Source organism: Prunus dulcis, chromosome 3 (genome assembly GCF_902201215.1).
Source record: "Prunus dulcis chromosome 3, ALMONDv2, whole genome shotgun sequence".
Lineage (NCBI taxonomy): Eukaryota > Viridiplantae > Streptophyta > Magnoliopsida > Rosales > Rosaceae > Prunus > Prunus dulcis.
In genome coordinates, this window is record NC_047652.1 from 19,884,172 (window position 1) to 19,900,144 (window position 15,973).

At 37.8% G+C, this 15,973-nt stretch overlaps 4 protein-coding genes across 5 annotated transcripts; 1 reads left to right on the plus strand and 3 right to left on the minus strand.

The window, feature by feature from the left end:
• The first annotated feature begins 1,555 nt into the window (after nt 1–1,555).
• LOC117622878 lies at nt 1,556–3,394 on the plus strand. Its single transcript, XM_034353676.1, has one exon. It carries the CDS (start codon nt 1,764–1,766, stop codon nt 3,138–3,140), a length of 1,377 nt encoding a protein of 458 aa, XP_034209567.1. The 5' UTR covers nt 1,556–1,763; the 3' UTR covers nt 3,141–3,394.
• A 64-nt stretch (nt 3,395–3,458) lies between these two features.
• Nucleotides 3,459–4,927, minus strand: LOC117622880 (pentatricopeptide repeat-containing protein At1g11900). The gene has a single exon (XM_034353677.1). It carries the CDS (start codon nt 4,762–4,764, stop codon nt 3,703–3,705), a length of 1,062 nt encoding a protein of 353 aa, XP_034209568.1. The 5' UTR covers nt 4,765–4,927; the 3' UTR covers nt 3,459–3,702.
• A 443-nt stretch (nt 4,928–5,370) lies between these two features.
• On the minus strand, nt 5,371–8,779 carry LOC117621441 (external alternative NAD(P)H-ubiquinone oxidoreductase B3, mitochondrial-like). 2 transcript variants are annotated; one of them, XM_034351920.1, is made up of 10 exons: nt 8,388–8,779; nt 7,841–8,120; nt 7,530–7,739; nt 7,126–7,376; nt 6,805–7,024; nt 6,603–6,707; nt 6,221–6,484; nt 5,997–6,118; nt 5,715–5,834; nt 5,371–5,636 (listed from the first exon to the last, which is right to left on the minus strand). In XM_034351920.1, exons 1-10 carry the CDS (start codon nt 8,474–8,476, stop codon nt 5,549–5,551), a joined length of 1,749 nt encoding a protein of 582 aa, XP_034207811.1. In that variant the 5' UTR covers nt 8,477–8,779; the 3' UTR covers nt 5,371–5,548. The 2 variants fall into 2 exon arrangements, with proteins under 2 accessions (XP_034207811.1, XP_034207812.1); XM_034351921.1 differs by lacking the exon at nt 5,715–5,834.
• A 167-nt stretch (nt 8,780–8,946) lies between these two features.
• LOC117621442 (external alternative NAD(P)H-ubiquinone oxidoreductase B1, mitochondrial) lies at nt 8,947–13,144 on the minus strand. Its single transcript, XM_034351923.1, has 10 exons — nt 12,956–13,144; nt 11,952–12,231; nt 11,562–11,768; nt 11,111–11,361; nt 10,631–10,850; nt 10,356–10,460; nt 9,894–10,157; nt 9,653–9,774; nt 9,302–9,421; nt 8,947–9,208 (listed from the first exon to the last, which is right to left on the minus strand). Exons 1-10 carry the CDS (start codon nt 13,042–13,044, stop codon nt 9,121–9,123), a joined length of 1,746 nt encoding a protein of 581 aa, XP_034207814.1. The 5' UTR covers nt 13,045–13,144; the 3' UTR covers nt 8,947–9,120.
• Between the last annotated feature and the right edge of the window lie 2,829 nt (nt 13,145–15,973).

Here is a 15,973-nt window from a genome sequence, read left to right on the forward strand (position 1 = left end):
GGAGCTTTTCTATAGTAAAAGAATGGAAGTGGGCTGAGGGTTGGGTTAGAGAGTATTAGAAGATAGAACACAAGATCTCGTAGGCAAGAAAACGCTTTTATTCACTTGAGCTACAAGTTATGTTGTTACTCTTATCATGAATTTCGTTTTTTATAAATTTATTGAGTCACAACTCATGAGCTGTACCCAGAGTTTCATGTATACTAGTTCAACCAACAACAAAAATAAAAACAAAAAACTCGTATTTTCAATCAAAAATTATTTTTTTATTTTTTTTATTTTTTTTATTTTTTTATTTGAAAAAGTTACGAAGTTCATGAAATTGTAAACAATTTGCAAAATGTAGCCAAAACCTATATTCTCCTACCTACTTGACAATGTAAAACATGTACAATGCTTCTGAAGTACAGAGAAAAGAGTGTTCGAGAGAGAGAAAATAATGGCTTAAATGCTAAAATAGTTCTTGTGTTGTACTATGTTGGTCAATTTAATCCTTGTGTTTTCAATTTGGCCAATTTGGTCCCTGTGTTTAGGGCCATTCGCCAATATAGTGCATTCCGTTAAAATTGCCATTAAATAAACATAAATGATTTTTTTTCTTTTTTGTTGAAAACCTATAAACTTATTTGAAATTGATTTTAAAATTTTAATTAATTAAAAAATATATTGAAACTTCATTAACACCAAAACATAACGTTAGGAAAAAAAAAAAAAAAAACAAGATGGGCATAATCAAGGAGGGGGGAGAGTGGGGCGACGACCAGAGTAGGCTAGAGGATCCGAGCGGCTCGGCTGGGGATGGGACAAATGGCCAGGGAATAATGGGGTTGGGGAAGATCTTGCTAGGACATGGTTGGGCGGTAGGGGTTGTTTGAGAGAGAGAGAGAGAGAGAGAGAGAGAGAGAGAGAGAGCAGGGGTGGGAAGGATTTGTGTTCAGGAGGTAGGTGTGTGTGTAGGGGAGTTGGGGCCTTTGGGTCTGGGCTGCGGAAAGTAGCTGGGGTGGGTTGTTGTTGGGAGAGAGAGAAGAAAGAAGGGTGGTGGGGGTGGGGGCTAGATTGGATGGTGGTATCATCCTTTGATTTTAATTTCTTTTAGTTTTAGATTTTATTATTATTTTGTAACAAGGGGACTAAAAGCCCAGACCAAAATTAGAGATCTTATTTGATTATCCATTTTTAAATTGAATTCAAATATATCTATTTTTTTATTAATATTTAAACAGTTTTTAAATTTTTTAAACATAAATATAACGGATTGGATCACATTGACTAACGGTCCTAAACACAGGAATCAAATTGGCCAGATTAAAAACACAGTGATTAAATTGGCCAACATGATAAAATACAGAGACTATTTTAACATTTAAGCCGAAAATAATATAAGAAATAGATGGCCGTTCAGAGTAAAACAGAGCAATAAACGTAATAATAAATAAAAGGTCGAAAAACAAATCTGTCCAAAAATAACGAAAAAGAAAACTTTAAATCAAATCGGAGCGTCTATAGGAGCCGTTTAGCATCCAGCGGCTACGATTACACGGAGCCTCAAAATGACCCCAACGTCTTAATTTCTTCCCAACGGTCAAAAATCTCAAAATACCAGAATTTCTTCTAAATCAAGATCTCCCCCTCTCTCTATCTCTCTCTCTCATCCAAGAATCACAGAGAATCAGAACATATACATACAATACAGAAACCAAGGTAAAGAACCAACCCATCGTCGATTATCTTTGTCTAAAATTGTTGGTACCCAGTGAGCGAAAATGAGTGTTTTTCAATACCCAGATGCCATTAACGCACAGGACCTTCAAGTGTGGAACAACGCCGCCTTCGACAACGAAGACTCTGAAGGCTCCTCCGCCATCAAAGCTTCTTGGTCTGATCTACTACAACCCCTCTTGCTGAATCGGTCTTCCGAGTCGTTTGAATCCGATTGCAGCAAAGAGAATCTGAGCCCCGCGATTCTGAAAACCCCTGCTTGCGTCAAATCTTCAGTACCCTTTAAGCCGCTGAACACAAATACTAATATTGAGCCATTCTCGGTGGTCGCAAAGAAAAAGGGTCTTGAGGAGGTTGAAGAAAGAGAAGAGAAAGTTCGAGATGAGGGGAAGATTGATGCGGAGATTGAAGCAATTGAGAAGGAGATAAGTCGATTGTCTTCGAGGCTCGAAGCGCTTAAACTCGAAAAGGCTGAGAGGAACGAGAAGACAGTAGAAAAGCGTGGAAGGGTTGTGGCGGCGAAGTTCATGGAGCCGAAACAGAGTGTTAAGAATTTAGAGGGGCTAAAAAAGATCGAGTCTTTAATGTTAAGAGCGACACCAAAGAGTAATAGGAGAGGAATGAGTCTGGGACCCTCGGAGATTATAGCTGGAGCCGGATTTCGGAGGCCTGGTAAGCTTGAAATAACCCCTGTTCAGGCAACACAGAGTCGCCGGAAATCTTGCTTTTGGAAGCTTCAGGACATTGATGAATTGAGGGTTACAAAAGAGAGGGGCAAGAGTTTGAGTTTGAGCCCGAAATCGCGTAAAACTGTGTCCAAGGTTCAAGTTCCTAAACAGGCTGCAACTACTGTTGGAGGGTCGAAAAGGCCTGTGAAGAAGGAAGACAAGGTTCTTGCATCAATTGAACCCAAGAAGCTTTTTAAAGATGGAGGTGAGAAGTCTATGGCTGCAAAGAAAACACCATTCAAGGCTGGGAGGGTTGTGGCAAGCAGGTACAATCAGATTGGTAATTCGGCAGTGAGTGATGGCCGGAAGAGGTCTTGGCCTGAGGATGATAAGGATGATGGTAAGAGGTGTGATAAGAGGCGGGTGTCCTTGGTAGGAAAGCCACGTGGCATTGGCCGGGAGACATCAAGGAGCCAAGGGCCGGAGAGCCGGGTGAAGAAGAGGTGGGACATTCCAAGTGAGATAGTGGTGTACCAAGGTGTACAGCAGGAGGATAAGTCACCTTGCAATGTTGCTGAGATGGGTGATGTGCTTCCGAAGATTAGGACTGTCCGATGTGGGAATGATACTCCAAGGGGTTCAGGGCCAGCCAAAAGAGTAGCTGAATTGGTTGGGATGAAGCCCTACTTTAGCACCAAGGAGGAGTTTTGCCAGGAATTGAGTTTTGCAGAAGAAGCTGCTGGGGAAGAATAAGTGGAATAATGGAGGAACTTACCTCCACTGAATTGGTTAACTTTTGTTCTGAAGTTTAGCTTGATTTTGGTGAGCCATAACTCTTGTTATGGAGTAAGTATGCTTTCTATTTCTGTCAATGGGTTTGCAAGTCTGTAGTTTCTCTGCTGTGCAATAATAGATGAAGCTATTTTCCTTGCTTTCCTTGCAAGATGTATTTGTTTCAGCCTTGACAATCTGAGTAGTAGTAATCAGTATGAAACATTTTAAGATTTCCTCTTGGGAATGTTTTCTTGTTGGATTGCACTCCCTTGTCTGCTAATAACAACAAACCTGTTCTTTTGGGTTTTCAACAACATTTGACATTACCATAATTTGACATCCTAGCATATATGATAGAGCAAGAAGCATGAGCTGATTGTGTGCCTTGCCTATGTGAAACAATGTCTTAATGATAAGCATCACTTTGCAAATGACCACAGAAAGTGAATGGCAGATTTCAAGAACCATACAACTATATCAAATGGCAATACCAAGAGACCTCCAAAGTCCAAAACCAAAACAAATATCTGCTTCTAACTATTTACAAGCGTTTATTTCGTTTGAAATCCGTAGGACCAGCAAACTCTGTATCACATGAATTCATCTCCTCCATCAACTTCAATGCCAAGTCCACCTTCCCCATCTTCTTCAGGTTACTGATCAGTGACCGGTAAACATACACCGAAGGACGAATCCGCCTCGCCTTCATCTCACTGAAGAGTCTCAGTGACTCATCAACATTTCCTGATCGGCCCAGGCTCTCAATCATTGCTGTATAAGTCAGCAAATCTGGCTGAACTCCATTTTCACCCATTTCCCCGAAATAGAACAAGCAAATATCGAATTTCCCAAGCTTCCTCAAATTGTTCAACACAGCATTGTAAGAAACCACATCTGGGTCAATACCAGCTTCTTTCATGGACCCAAACTGACCCAGCATGTCATCAATGCGACCTGCACAACCCAAGATCTCCAAAATGGTGTTGTGGGTGTACAAATCTGGTACAAAATTCAAAGCTTTCATCTGGGCAAAGATCAGAAGCGCTTTATCAATCTCTCCACATTCACCAAAGGCAAAGAGAACCCTGTTAATGATGGTCATATTGGGAGAGGTCATCTCCATGACTTGCTTTGTTAGTCTGAGCAACTCCCCACAATCATCTGACTTCGCAAAAGCCTTGGCGACAGTGAGAAAACAAGTCGAGTTCAAGGGTTGACGACGAGACGCGACTGCAACTTGAACAAGTTGGGATACAAGGGAAAGATCGTTCCTTTCGCTGGCTGCTGCAACCAGCACACGATTAAACGCTTTGGAGCTCAGGAAGCGTTTTTTGTATGACGATTCGAGTAATGGAGCGGCGTTTTCTAAATCGGAAAGAATTTGATTCACTATAGCGTCTTCTTCTGAGAAAGAAGAGGCCCGAGAGTTGCTGATGAAGCTACTTATAGTGGAAAACAATGGCTTATCAAGTGGGGTGGATAATGGCATACGCTTGTGAATCGGGTACCGATTTGGAGCCGAGTTGGGGCCGAAATTGCTAGCGCATCGGTTTGATGCTGCTGCTATGTAGCATCGCAAACGCCTTGAAGAAGCAGATAGCATGCTGTGGAAATTCAGAGGGTTTTTCGGATTTGCAGGTAAGGTGTTCGACGAATTGCCCAAACTTCGGTCACAGGACTTGGGAGCCGATTCACTGAGGCGCGGCCTCGCGGGGTTTTGAATATAAGGGTTCAAACACAGGTGCACACAAAGGTGTTTACGAATATATATATATTTTTAAAATTTTGGTGTATTTCACAATTTTCCCTTGTAAGTAAAAAATCGCCTTATTTCATTATATGATTAATTTGTATAAATTTAGGGGAACATAGTTGCCTTCTTTGACCAAAAATAGAAGATGTTTGTGTCTTGTAAAGGAGCTGTAAAAGTTACTTAAATATGTCGGGGTCTTAACTTAGTAGAAAAGTGTCTTGACTTGCAGACGAGAGGTCTCAGGTTTGAACTCCCATAGCTTTAGTTGTTTGTGTGTGAGAAACCTCCTCCCCTCTAGTTTATACAATGGCTTGTATTGAAAAAATTACTTAAATCTAACTCTGAAAGAAATTAGAAAAGCAAAACAGAATTAAACCTGAGTGAGGAGACTGTGTTGGGATGAATATTATGTTTGCACAACCCCAAAGGGTAAAAACAAAACAGACAACCGCTAGCTGAAATGCTGAATACAAACAAGCGAGTTATTTGCATTTATGCAGTACAAAAACATCATAATCTCAATCGCAGTACAAGTTTGACACTGATAAAGAAATGGAACCAATGCTCCGCCTAATATTGGAAGACAAAAGTGGTGGAAACAGAGTTCTAGTGTGACTTAGGCTTCCGTCTGGTCTCAAAGGCGACTTGAGTCTCTTCCGAATACAAATCGCCTTCCCCAATCAGATACCACCAGCACCCTTGTGCGCCAACTGACTAACTTGCTGCAAATATAGGGAGAATGTTCAGACAATGGTGATATGAATATGACCGGTTCAAGCGAATCTTTACCATAAATTTACCTAGCATATACTGAGTACCAAAGCCACTGGGTGCTGTGACCAATTGAGACCCAATCTCCTGGAAGATGAGCTGCCGTTTGTTCTCCTCCCAGAGGAGCAAACATCCCAAAATGCTTATACCTTGGGTTAAATCATATAAAAATTTATCTTCTAGCATTTATACTAAGATCATGGATCAGGATGTCTTGCACCATTGACCACATATAACAGCTTATATCATCTTAAATTTGTGTTTCTATGCTAGATAAGATATTTGACTAGAGATTGGCAACAAAGTTTCACCTGAAGGGTTGAAAACAGTGGCGTCCAACGCCCCTAAACCTGAGGGGACCTTCAGGGTACTTCTCACACTCCTCCATACGGTTGAAACAGTTGGCAAGGTAGGCACCTTGTTGAGCAGCTACCTAGAATATTACAATTTGGAAAGGGGGGAAAAAAGGACAAGTTAATAAAGTGCTAGGATGCCTGAGTTAGAGGTTCTGAGAATCTTCTGTTAATTAGTTCACCTGAGCTGTTGCAGGAAGATTTTTCATCTGAGAATCTGCTTGTGATAGAGCGGACTTAAACGTTTCAATATCGACTTCAGCGGTCGGATTTTGCCAACTCTTTTCCAGTAATTCATCAATATTCCTCATCTGTTTGCTCTTCAAGTGAAGTTCCAACTGAGGATACCTTTCCACAAGGTCATCCATGATTTCTTGAAATTCCTCAAGGTTTAAAGTACCAGACTTGTCTGTGTCTGCCTTTCTGAATATCTCTACGATATCTTCCTGACAACAGATTGCCATGCAATGGTAACAAGTTTCATATAGCTAATGAATGATTGCTCAACAAGTGCTCTATAATGCATATAAAATACACAGGTAGCTTGTCAATAAATATATATACCATGACCCTGCGTTGATTTATTGTTGCACAATCACCTAAAGCATATACACCATCACATCCTTCCACCCTCAGCCATTCATCAGTAGCCAAAACACGCCTGTTACTCTGTTGTGCTCAAACAAATACAACGCTGATTAATTGAAGTTTCAAGCCCAAAGTCAAGCTCCATATGATTGGAAATAAGCACAAATTAGCAACAAACCTGACCAATCTGCTTCATAAAATCAATAACCTCCGGGCGAGGCCCAATACCAGTTGCCCAGAGAACCATCCCATAAGGTAGATGTGAAACTTTGCCTGTTGCTCTTTCTTTGGTGGAGAGTTCCTTATCAGTTACTTTTACAACCATTGAACCTGTTTTTACATCAATGCCATCTCTGGAGAACTTTTGTTCAGCAAATGCAGTAATTCTCTTGTCAAACCTGTAAGACCAAACCAAATGCAACCATTAACTTGCCATATTTACCAAGATTAATCCACCATCATCATTTAAATCCTAATATAGAAGCATTCATGGCCTCACATGTTCAAAATATGATCGCTTGCCTCAATAACGGTAATTTGTACGCGGTCTATAACTGAAGGGTATAACTTGGCTAAATCCTCTTTAACAAAGTCATGAAGCTCTGCAGCAAATTCCACACCAGCTGGACCACCACCAACACATACAAAATGCAAAATGTTCTTTCTTTCTTCTTCGCTTACACAAGGAAGACTTGCCCTTTCGAAACAGTTAATCACAGACTGACGGATCTTCATAGCATCTTCTATTCCCTACAAATTAAAAGTTAAAACCCAACAACATAAAAATGAATTTTATTTCTTCATCTTTTGAAAGTAGAGTGCTTTAAGTAAAAGATTTAATTAAATGTGCATTTGCTCCATACCATACTTTTCAACAAGGGAAGAATTAAAAAATAAAGATACCTTCAAGAAATGAGCATATTGCTCCACACCAGGGGTGTTAAATGTATTTGATTGAGCTCCCATGGCAATGATCAGGTAGTCATAATCTACACTAAATTCACCGTGTTTTCCACCCAGATTTGTGTCTTGAGTTGATCGACAGTAAACTTTCTTTTTTTTGGGATCGATTTTATGACATACTGCTTCCCTAAATTGAACTTCTAAACCTTTCTGCCACATCATCAAATGAAAAGAAATTAAGCCTTATTGTCTAAGTATCTCCATCAATCAATAATCATACCATATCAATTAGGCTTTTATCGCATACTAACCTTCTTAGTAATGCATCGAATTGGTTCAACGATGCTGCGTGCTTCCACTGTGCCACAGGTAACACTTGGTAGCAAAGGAGTAAACAAGAAATAATTTTTGGGTGACACCACTTCAACATCATAATTAGAACTCTTCAAATTTTTCAAGAAACTGACTCCAGCCCAACCAGTTCCAAGTACCACCACCTTTTTTTTCTTGGCTATTTGGTCTTCCTGAACTGAATCAGCATATACAGTGTGGACTGGTGTGGTTTCATGAAATGCCGCTAGACCTCCCCCACTGCAATATATACAATGCAAGTCAGACAAGGAAGAATTAAGATATGCAGAGATTCATATACAATACGGACATGAATCAACCATACATATGCATGCATAATATGTGCATGTTCATATATAATCAGCACAAACATATAACACTAGAACCGCTAATGAAAACGACAATAAACCGAAAAAAGAGAAGAAAAAAAGAAACCTGACTGTTCAAAAGATAAACCAAAACTACTGAAAGCTAATATAAGATGCATGTTAAAAAGAAATGAAAGACCTGACTGTGACAACAACAAGAAGCTTAGACACAGATGGGTGTTGACGAAGGAGCCTCGAGGCACTTTCATAGAAAGAGTGTCCCCACATTGTGAAACCCAGTTTCTGATTCTGATTCTTTCTCGAAAAGAAAAGGAAGAAAAGTGTAATGCCGGAATATATATGATTTTGGATTGAGACAGTGATCTGGTTGCCAAATATTGAGGTGACAATTTCTAATGGAAGGGTATGTGAGTGAAGGTTATTACTTCAAATCAGGGCCCGAAGCCTAAGGTACAATTGTCACGTAAAAAAGGGCACTCTATTCTTTTGGGTCCGAGGTTGACTTAGTCAGACCAGAAAAAGTAGGACACGTGTGCTTTGTCTAAAAGTCCAAGACAGGGAGACAGGGTTGTAAATTAAGTTGTAGCCTATGATATTGTTTGGATGTTGTGGTTAATAATCAAAATTCCGGTTTTTAATTCTCTGAAAATTATCTCATGCATGTCAAGAAGTTAAACGCAATGTCTCCAAACTCACATGGGCTTTGAACATCCCACTTCTTCACACATTCAGAAGAATTGATAGAAACAACATATTTACTGCGGTAAGTAAAATTCGATGTTTTGGCCATGAATGAATCACATCACAAGGAATTTTTTCTACAGCCTACAAAGGAATTTCTCTCTGAATTTACATATGAAGCAGATGCAAACACTCATAATTTACTGGTGAAAGAAATATGCTGGCCCTATTCAAATGCGGCTTGAATCTCTCCCGAAAATAAATCTCCGGGTCCAATCAGATACCACAAGGACCCTAGTCCGCCAGCTCACTTGCTTGCTGAATAAGGAAAACATTGAATCGAATCAGATTCAATCTTGCAGATAGTATGTTATAACTCTTGTTTACCAGAAGCAAGCAAATTAAGATCACCTTGCATATACGGAATACCAGAGCCACTGAGTGCTATGGCCAATGGAAACCCAGTCTCCAGGTAACTCTGCGGCTGCTTCCTCTCCCCCCAACGGAGCGAATTGCCCGAAATGCTTGTACCTAGTGATTCACAAGTTACAAGCAACTCATTGGTTAGGAAAGGAAAAATAAAGAAAATGGCATATGCAGAATGAACTGGACAGTATATATTGTGTGTCAAGTCAAAGTGAGATTTTGCTAGCAATTTAGAATGACAAATAAAAAGGCAGTTATGGAACTTATGGAAATTTTCATTCCCATTTTTAAACAATAAAGGGTGCAAGTGAGACGAGCCTGAAGTATATTGCATACCGGAAGGGACGAAAGTCATGATGCCCAGAACTTTTAAAACGTCTAGGACCTTCAGGATTCTCTTTGCGCTGCTCTCTCTGGTTAAAGCATCTAGAAAGATATGCTCCCTGCTGAGCAGCAACCTGAATGCCGAAAGAGTGTAGAAACTGAGCGTCCCTTTCTTACAGTTGGACGACATGAAATCATACCTCATAACTAAAAGTAACCAGTTTACTCCAACTACAAGATAAAAGACATATACCTGTGCAGTTGCAGGCAGACTCTTCATCTGTGAATCCACTTGAGCAAGGGCTAATTTAAATTCTTCAACGTTCACTTCCGTCCTATCATTACCCTCAGGATCTTTCAATAGGTCCTTCAAATCCTGCACATGCTGGCTCCTTAAATAGAGCTCCATTTGGGGGTACCTTATGATGATGTCGTCAATTACATCTTGAAATTCACCAACTGTTAAGGTACCAGAGTTATCTTTGTCCGCAGCTTTAAATATGGCAGAGATATCTTCCTAAAGGTGACAAGATGGATACCAGTTTTAGCAATAATGTGTGAAAAACTACTTCAAATATAAGAAACAAACACTAAATATACAATATATTTTGACTTCAAGAAGCTGCTCCATCATACTACACCATAATAAATCTAGGCTTCCAGCACTTACGGAAATTCTAATGATGAATATAAAAGAGGTAAAGGTTTTGCATACCATGATTTTACGTTGAGTAATTGAAGCACAATCGCCAATGGCATACACATCTTCACAACCCTTTACACGCAGCCATTCATCAGTCACTAGAACACGTTTATCAGCCTGCACATGGAGCAGAATATAAATTATGATTTGACTGAGCATGTCACCCATGTAGCATCCATATTAGTCCAAGCAGATTGTGAAAACCATCAATCCGACAAGACCAGTTGATTATAATGTAAATTCTATATTTCTCAGGCTTTGGATGGCATAAAAATTATGAAACAAACCTGCCCAATTTGTTTCATAAAGTCACTCACAACTGGACGAGTCCCAATACCAGTAGACCACACAACCAACCCATGTGGCACAGAGCAGACCTCGCCCTTGGGTTTCACCTTCATTGTGATTTCCTTATCAGAAACACTGACAACCCGACATCCTGTCTGAACATCAATACCATCTCTTTTAAACTTCTGCTCAGCAAACGAACTAATTCTGTCATCAAACCTACAGAGAGAGGATACGAAATTTTAATGAGTTCCTTGAAGTGAACTTGCCTATTCACTTTTTGAAATAAGAAAAGTTTCAAATCATGGAAGGTGAGCTTCCGTGATTGGTATAAGTTCATTGGTCCCATACTTCAATATTACAGAAACAAGTTGCTGAAACTTCACATAAATGAAGTGTGGAATCAAGCTAAAATGGGTTTATCATTCAAATGATTCCAAAAAGCGATAATAAGATAAAACATGATGCATCTTTCTTACATGTTCAAGATGTGATCTCCCGATTGGATCACTGTTATTTTCACAAGATCCTTAACCATAGGATATAACTTGACTAAATCCTCTTGGAAATAATCATGCAGCTCTGCAGCAAATTCCACACCAGTAGGACCCCCTCCAACAACTACAAAATGAAGATTTCTCCTCCGCTCCTCTTCACTTAGACCTGGAAGTACAGCCATTTCAAAGCAATCTATCACACTCGTACGTATCTTTTGAGCATCTTCTACTTCCTGCATGTGAAGTCAAATATGCTTCATTAGAAAATTTCCTATCACCACCTTATGAAAGAAGACTAAGAGCAACTTGGTTTTCTTGACAGACTTTAAGATACACAAGTTCATTTAAGAAAATTGAACAAGCAACCTAATTTAAAGCATAAATATGATTAAATGCTGCTTTGCTCCACTTGCATGAAAATAAACTCACTTGCCTTCAGAAAATGACAGTTCTCCTTTACACCAGGAGTGTTAAAAGTGTTTACTTGTGCTCCTATAGCTATGACCAAGTAGTCATATTCAAGGGAAAATTCATCATTTCCCACCAAGTTGGTGCCAAAATTAGCCCGCAAGATAACACTTTTATTTGTAGCATCAATCTTGACACATTCTGCCTCGCAAAATTTGATCTCTCCATTTCTCTGCCATGACATAGAAGTAACTTGTGAACATTAATTTCTGGCTTACAGTTTGGAACTTGTGAACATAATGCCAACGAATTCCTGCAACATATACTAATATACATTTGTACGTGATCAATCTTTCCATACAACTAATATATAAACACACAAAGAATTCCTGCAACTTTTGAATGTGTTGCTTACCTTCTTTATAATTTTTCGAACTGGTTCTACTATGCTTCGGGCTTCAACCGTCCCACATGTGACACTAGGTAACAAAGGGGTAAACGCGAAATAATTCCGGGGTGAAACAACCTGAACATCATAAGCTGAAGCATCAAGATACTTGAGAAAACTAGTACCAGCCCATCCTGTCCCAAGCACCACCACTCTCTTCTTCCTGGACTCATCTGGTTTATCATCAACAACACTAGGAGAGCCAACGTTTGACTGTGATTCTGCATACGCCAGGAGACCTCCACTACTGCAATCATCCAAAAAATAAACCAAACAGAAAATGTGATCAACACTTTGTCTATATTTGCTTGTCTATTACATTGAGGCAAGAAAAGCTACTGTCTACTTTCAAAAAAGTTTATTTTGGTGTTAACTAGGAAAAAAAAAAAAAAAAGTAACAGTTCAAAAACAAATAAAAAAGTTAAAGTAATAAACTAGTGTACGTCTTCAATTAGCCCTTTTATTAGTAGATCTATATCACGTTACTTGGAATATGTGCATTCAGTGTAATCCTAGCCTACAGACTAAGCAAGCAAAGGAATAACGTGAGGGGTACGGGTTCTTTGCCGCAGTGAAAGAATAAGTTAAACATTTACAATTAATATATTTTCTCTAATTCCGTTTTCTCAGTGACCAAACAAGGGCTAAGTCTCTGGTGTGTGGCTAAGAAAACTGAGGTTCATAGAAAAATTTGGATTCAGAGTTTATGGATTATGCCATTTTGCTTTCATGGGAAATAGAAAAAATGATACTTGAACTAAGTCAAATACAACCAAAACTTAAAAAAGAATGTCATTATATCCTAGGGAAGCAAAAAAATTGAAATTCAAGCTTGCCATCTCATTTTCTAGTCCTACATTTTGCTCAGAAGCCAAACAGATCGAAACAAGAAAGGAAAAGTTAACATGGGTAAACAAGAATTGAGGAGGAAAACGAATCACTGAAACAGGGGAAAGTAGAGAACTGAGAACCTGAGAGTACAGAGCACCAGAAGCTTGGAGGCAACAGGGTGGCCATTGAAAGCTCTTGAAGCTCTGGTGAAGAAGGACGAGATCGTCATAAGTTGACCAGAATTGAGAGGCTGATCAAAGAAGACAGTAAGTGAAGAGTAGAGAGAGGAGAAAGAGGAGAAAGAGGAGAAAGAGGAGCTCCTATATTAGTCGTTACTCAATGGACACGTGGGCCTTGTTGTGGATGAGTTGGATCCTCCGACATTAACATGAGTTTTTTTTTGGGTCGAAGACAGTAACTTGATTAGATGGTAGCTGTAGGCAAGATGTAGGCTGGGCCTGTTTTAGATCGACATGTGGCATTATAGTATTTTATACGGATCTAAACATAAATTTTAGGTCGATTGATATTTTTTTTAGGCTTAAATGTGAAAATGGTCCCTGTGTTTTATTTATTTGGCCAATTTAGTCCCCGTGTTTTTAATTGAGTCGATTTGGTCCTTGTGTTTTACTCCGTTAGTCAATGTTGTCCATTCCGTTAAATTATTGTTTAAAAAATTCATAAATGTTATTTAAACTAATTAAAAATCTCTAATTATTTAATAAAAAATTAATTTAAAATTTAAAAATAAAAGACAGCCACCACATTCCAGGGGGGAAGTGGCTGGGTGGGATCGCTCATGGTGGTTTGGTTTTGGCTACTGGAGAGAAGAAGAGGGTTTAGAGGTTGGGTTTCCAAATTTTTTTAATTTTGTTAAGAGAAACAAAAATAAGCACAAGGCAGTGCAACAGTAGGCTAGCAGGTAAGCTTAATAAGATAAAGGATAAGCATGATTGCAGGAGCCAACAATCCATTTGTTCTTGTTCATCCTTCTTTTCATGGCTGTCGAGACCCTTTTACTCTTGCTAATGTTTTTATTCACCCCATGGATTGTATTATAGGCATGTAGAAGAGACTGGCGGTGTTGATGCAAATCGGAGAATTTTTTATTAGAGGGTTGAATCGGTGGTGATCAATCGGAGAATTTGAGGCTTGCAGGCCTTTATTTTGTTAATCATTAAAGTGAACTTGTAATTTTTTTTATTTATTTAAAACAATTACAGTTTTTAAAACTTTAATGAACTTTTTTAATAATAATTTAATGGAATGGACAATATTAGCTAACGGAGCAAAACACAAAGACTAAATCGGCCAAATTAAAAACACAGGGATTAAATTGGCCAAATGATTAAAACACAGGGACTATTTTGACCTTTAAGCCTTTTTTTTATGTACAAACGATATGATATTTTAATTTAATCTAAATTATAGAGGGAGAAATTTAAATTACGGTGCAGTTTGAAAAGCACGTCCGTTCAAACTAATTTGACTAAGTTGTATAATATTTTTTTAGTAAAGTATGCTACTCCAATTACTTTGGGCGGTCTTTATAATAGTATAGTAGTGATATATTTTTTATTATAAGGACTAAAAGTAAAATTTGACATTTTGTTTTTATAAAAGTAAAATTTGACATTTTGTTTTTATAAAAATTTGACAATCTTTACTTGATCATGTGCTACGTACTTCAGATTATTTTGCTTGAAATAATTGATCAAATAATGGAAATTTTACGAACAAGTCAATGTTGATATGATAATATATATATATATGGGGATACAGTGCCCTTTTAAAAAGAGATCTTTCAAATATTATTTGAGGGACACATCTTTTAGGGTATGTTATGAATTTTTTTTCAACGATCCGAATATCTATTTTTTAAGTCTACATTCACATATCATCTTTGCAAAAAATTAAACAAATCGAAAACCGTTTTGACATTCAATTGTGTTCAACAAAATCAATAAACACGATGCTTCAAGAAAGTATTAAGATTTCAGTAATTCATGGTCAAATGATATTATATTGAAGTTATTTTTTATAGAGATGATCTTTGAATGGATATTTATAAAATAGATGGTTTGGATTAGTGAAATACAATATGGAATACGCCATAAACAGTGGCGAAGCCAAGATTTTACATGTGTGGGGGCCTCTCAAAAATATAAACAATAAAAACTTCGAACTCAAGACATACCAAAACATCAAAAATAATATTGTCTATTCATTACAATTATAATTTTGACCCAAAAAAAAAAAGAAAAAGATTCATTACAATTCATAATTGTCCTCAACAAGTTTTCATATTTTGACAACCACATCATCTATATTATTAAAAATATTTTTCTCAATATATGCAACCTAGTAATCATTCATCTATGAATTAACCTAATTTTAAAACTTGATAATATAATATTGAGTTTGAGAGCACAAACAATGAGAAACTTTGTTCCCGTCAAGAAAATACAAAGGTATCCTCGAATAAGTTTATTTAAAGAATCCTCCAATTGAAGCTCTTTGTATAAAGATATTCTCAAATGCGGACGTCCGAATACAACTCATTATCCGGACTTATTTTATTTTTTTCCATGATGAGAATGAATTTATTCATTCAATGAAAAGGAAGCCATTTCCATTTTGTTTTGTGTAACTCTCTTCTTTTCCATATTATTATCATTAAAAAAAGACACTAAAGCATATAAACAGCCCCCAAGTTCTATCTACAAGCACCAATGAAGAAAAGCCGAATCTAAAGGTGTTGCTTGACTTTTTGGTGTTGCTTGTTGCTTGACTTTTTGGTGTTGCTTGACTTCTTGACTTTTTGGTGTTGCTTGTTGCTTGACTTTTTGGTGTTGCTTGAGCCTGTTTTCTATTGTACTAATACTAGGAAAGTGAGAAAAGTGTCTGAGTTGATTTTATTAGCATAAAGAATGCACACACAAAAGTTGTCCGTACATTAGTAAAATAAGGACATTCGTATTAGAGAACACAGCTTTTATTGAAGGATCATTCAAATAAGTTTATTTGACGGACATTTTTGTAAGACTTACTTCACATTGTATTTTGCTAATTCAAACCATCTATTTTTCAGATAATTATTCAAATATCATCTCTATAAAAAAAAAAAATCACTTGAATTCGATATCATTTGACAACTC

Coding starts and splice junctions, on each gene's coding strand:
- LOC117622878 (XM_034353676.1), top strand. CDS start 1,764: ATGAGTGTTTTTCAATACCCAGATGCCATTAACGCACAGGACCTTCAA.
- LOC117621441 (XM_034351920.1), bottom strand. CDS start 8,476: ATGTGGGGACACTCTTTCTATGAAAGTGCCTCGAGGCTCCTTCGTCAA. Junction 7,740..7,840: donor TTCGATGCATTACTAAGAAG/GTTAGTATGCGA, acceptor ATGATGTGGCAG/AAAGGTTTAGAAGTTCAATT. Junction 6,708..6,804: donor TTATGAAGCAGATTGGTCAG/GTTTGTTGCTAA, acceptor TGAGCACAACAG/AGTAACAGGCGTGTTTTGGC.
- LOC117622880 (XM_034353677.1), bottom strand. CDS start 4,764: ATGCTATCTGCTTCTTCAAGGCGTTTGCGATGCTACATAGCAGCAGCA.
- LOC117621442 (XM_034351923.1), bottom strand. CDS start 13,044: ATGACGATCTCGTCCTTCTTCACCAGAGCTTCAAGAGCTTTCAATGGC. Junction 11,362..11,561: donor AGAACTGTCATTTTCTGAAG/GCAAGTGAGTTT, acceptor CTTCACATGCAG/GAAGTAGAAGATGCTCAAAA. Junction 9,209..9,301: donor TGGTATTCCGTATATGCAAG/GTGATCTTAATT, acceptor TTCCTTATTCAG/CAAGCAAGTGAGCTGGCGGA.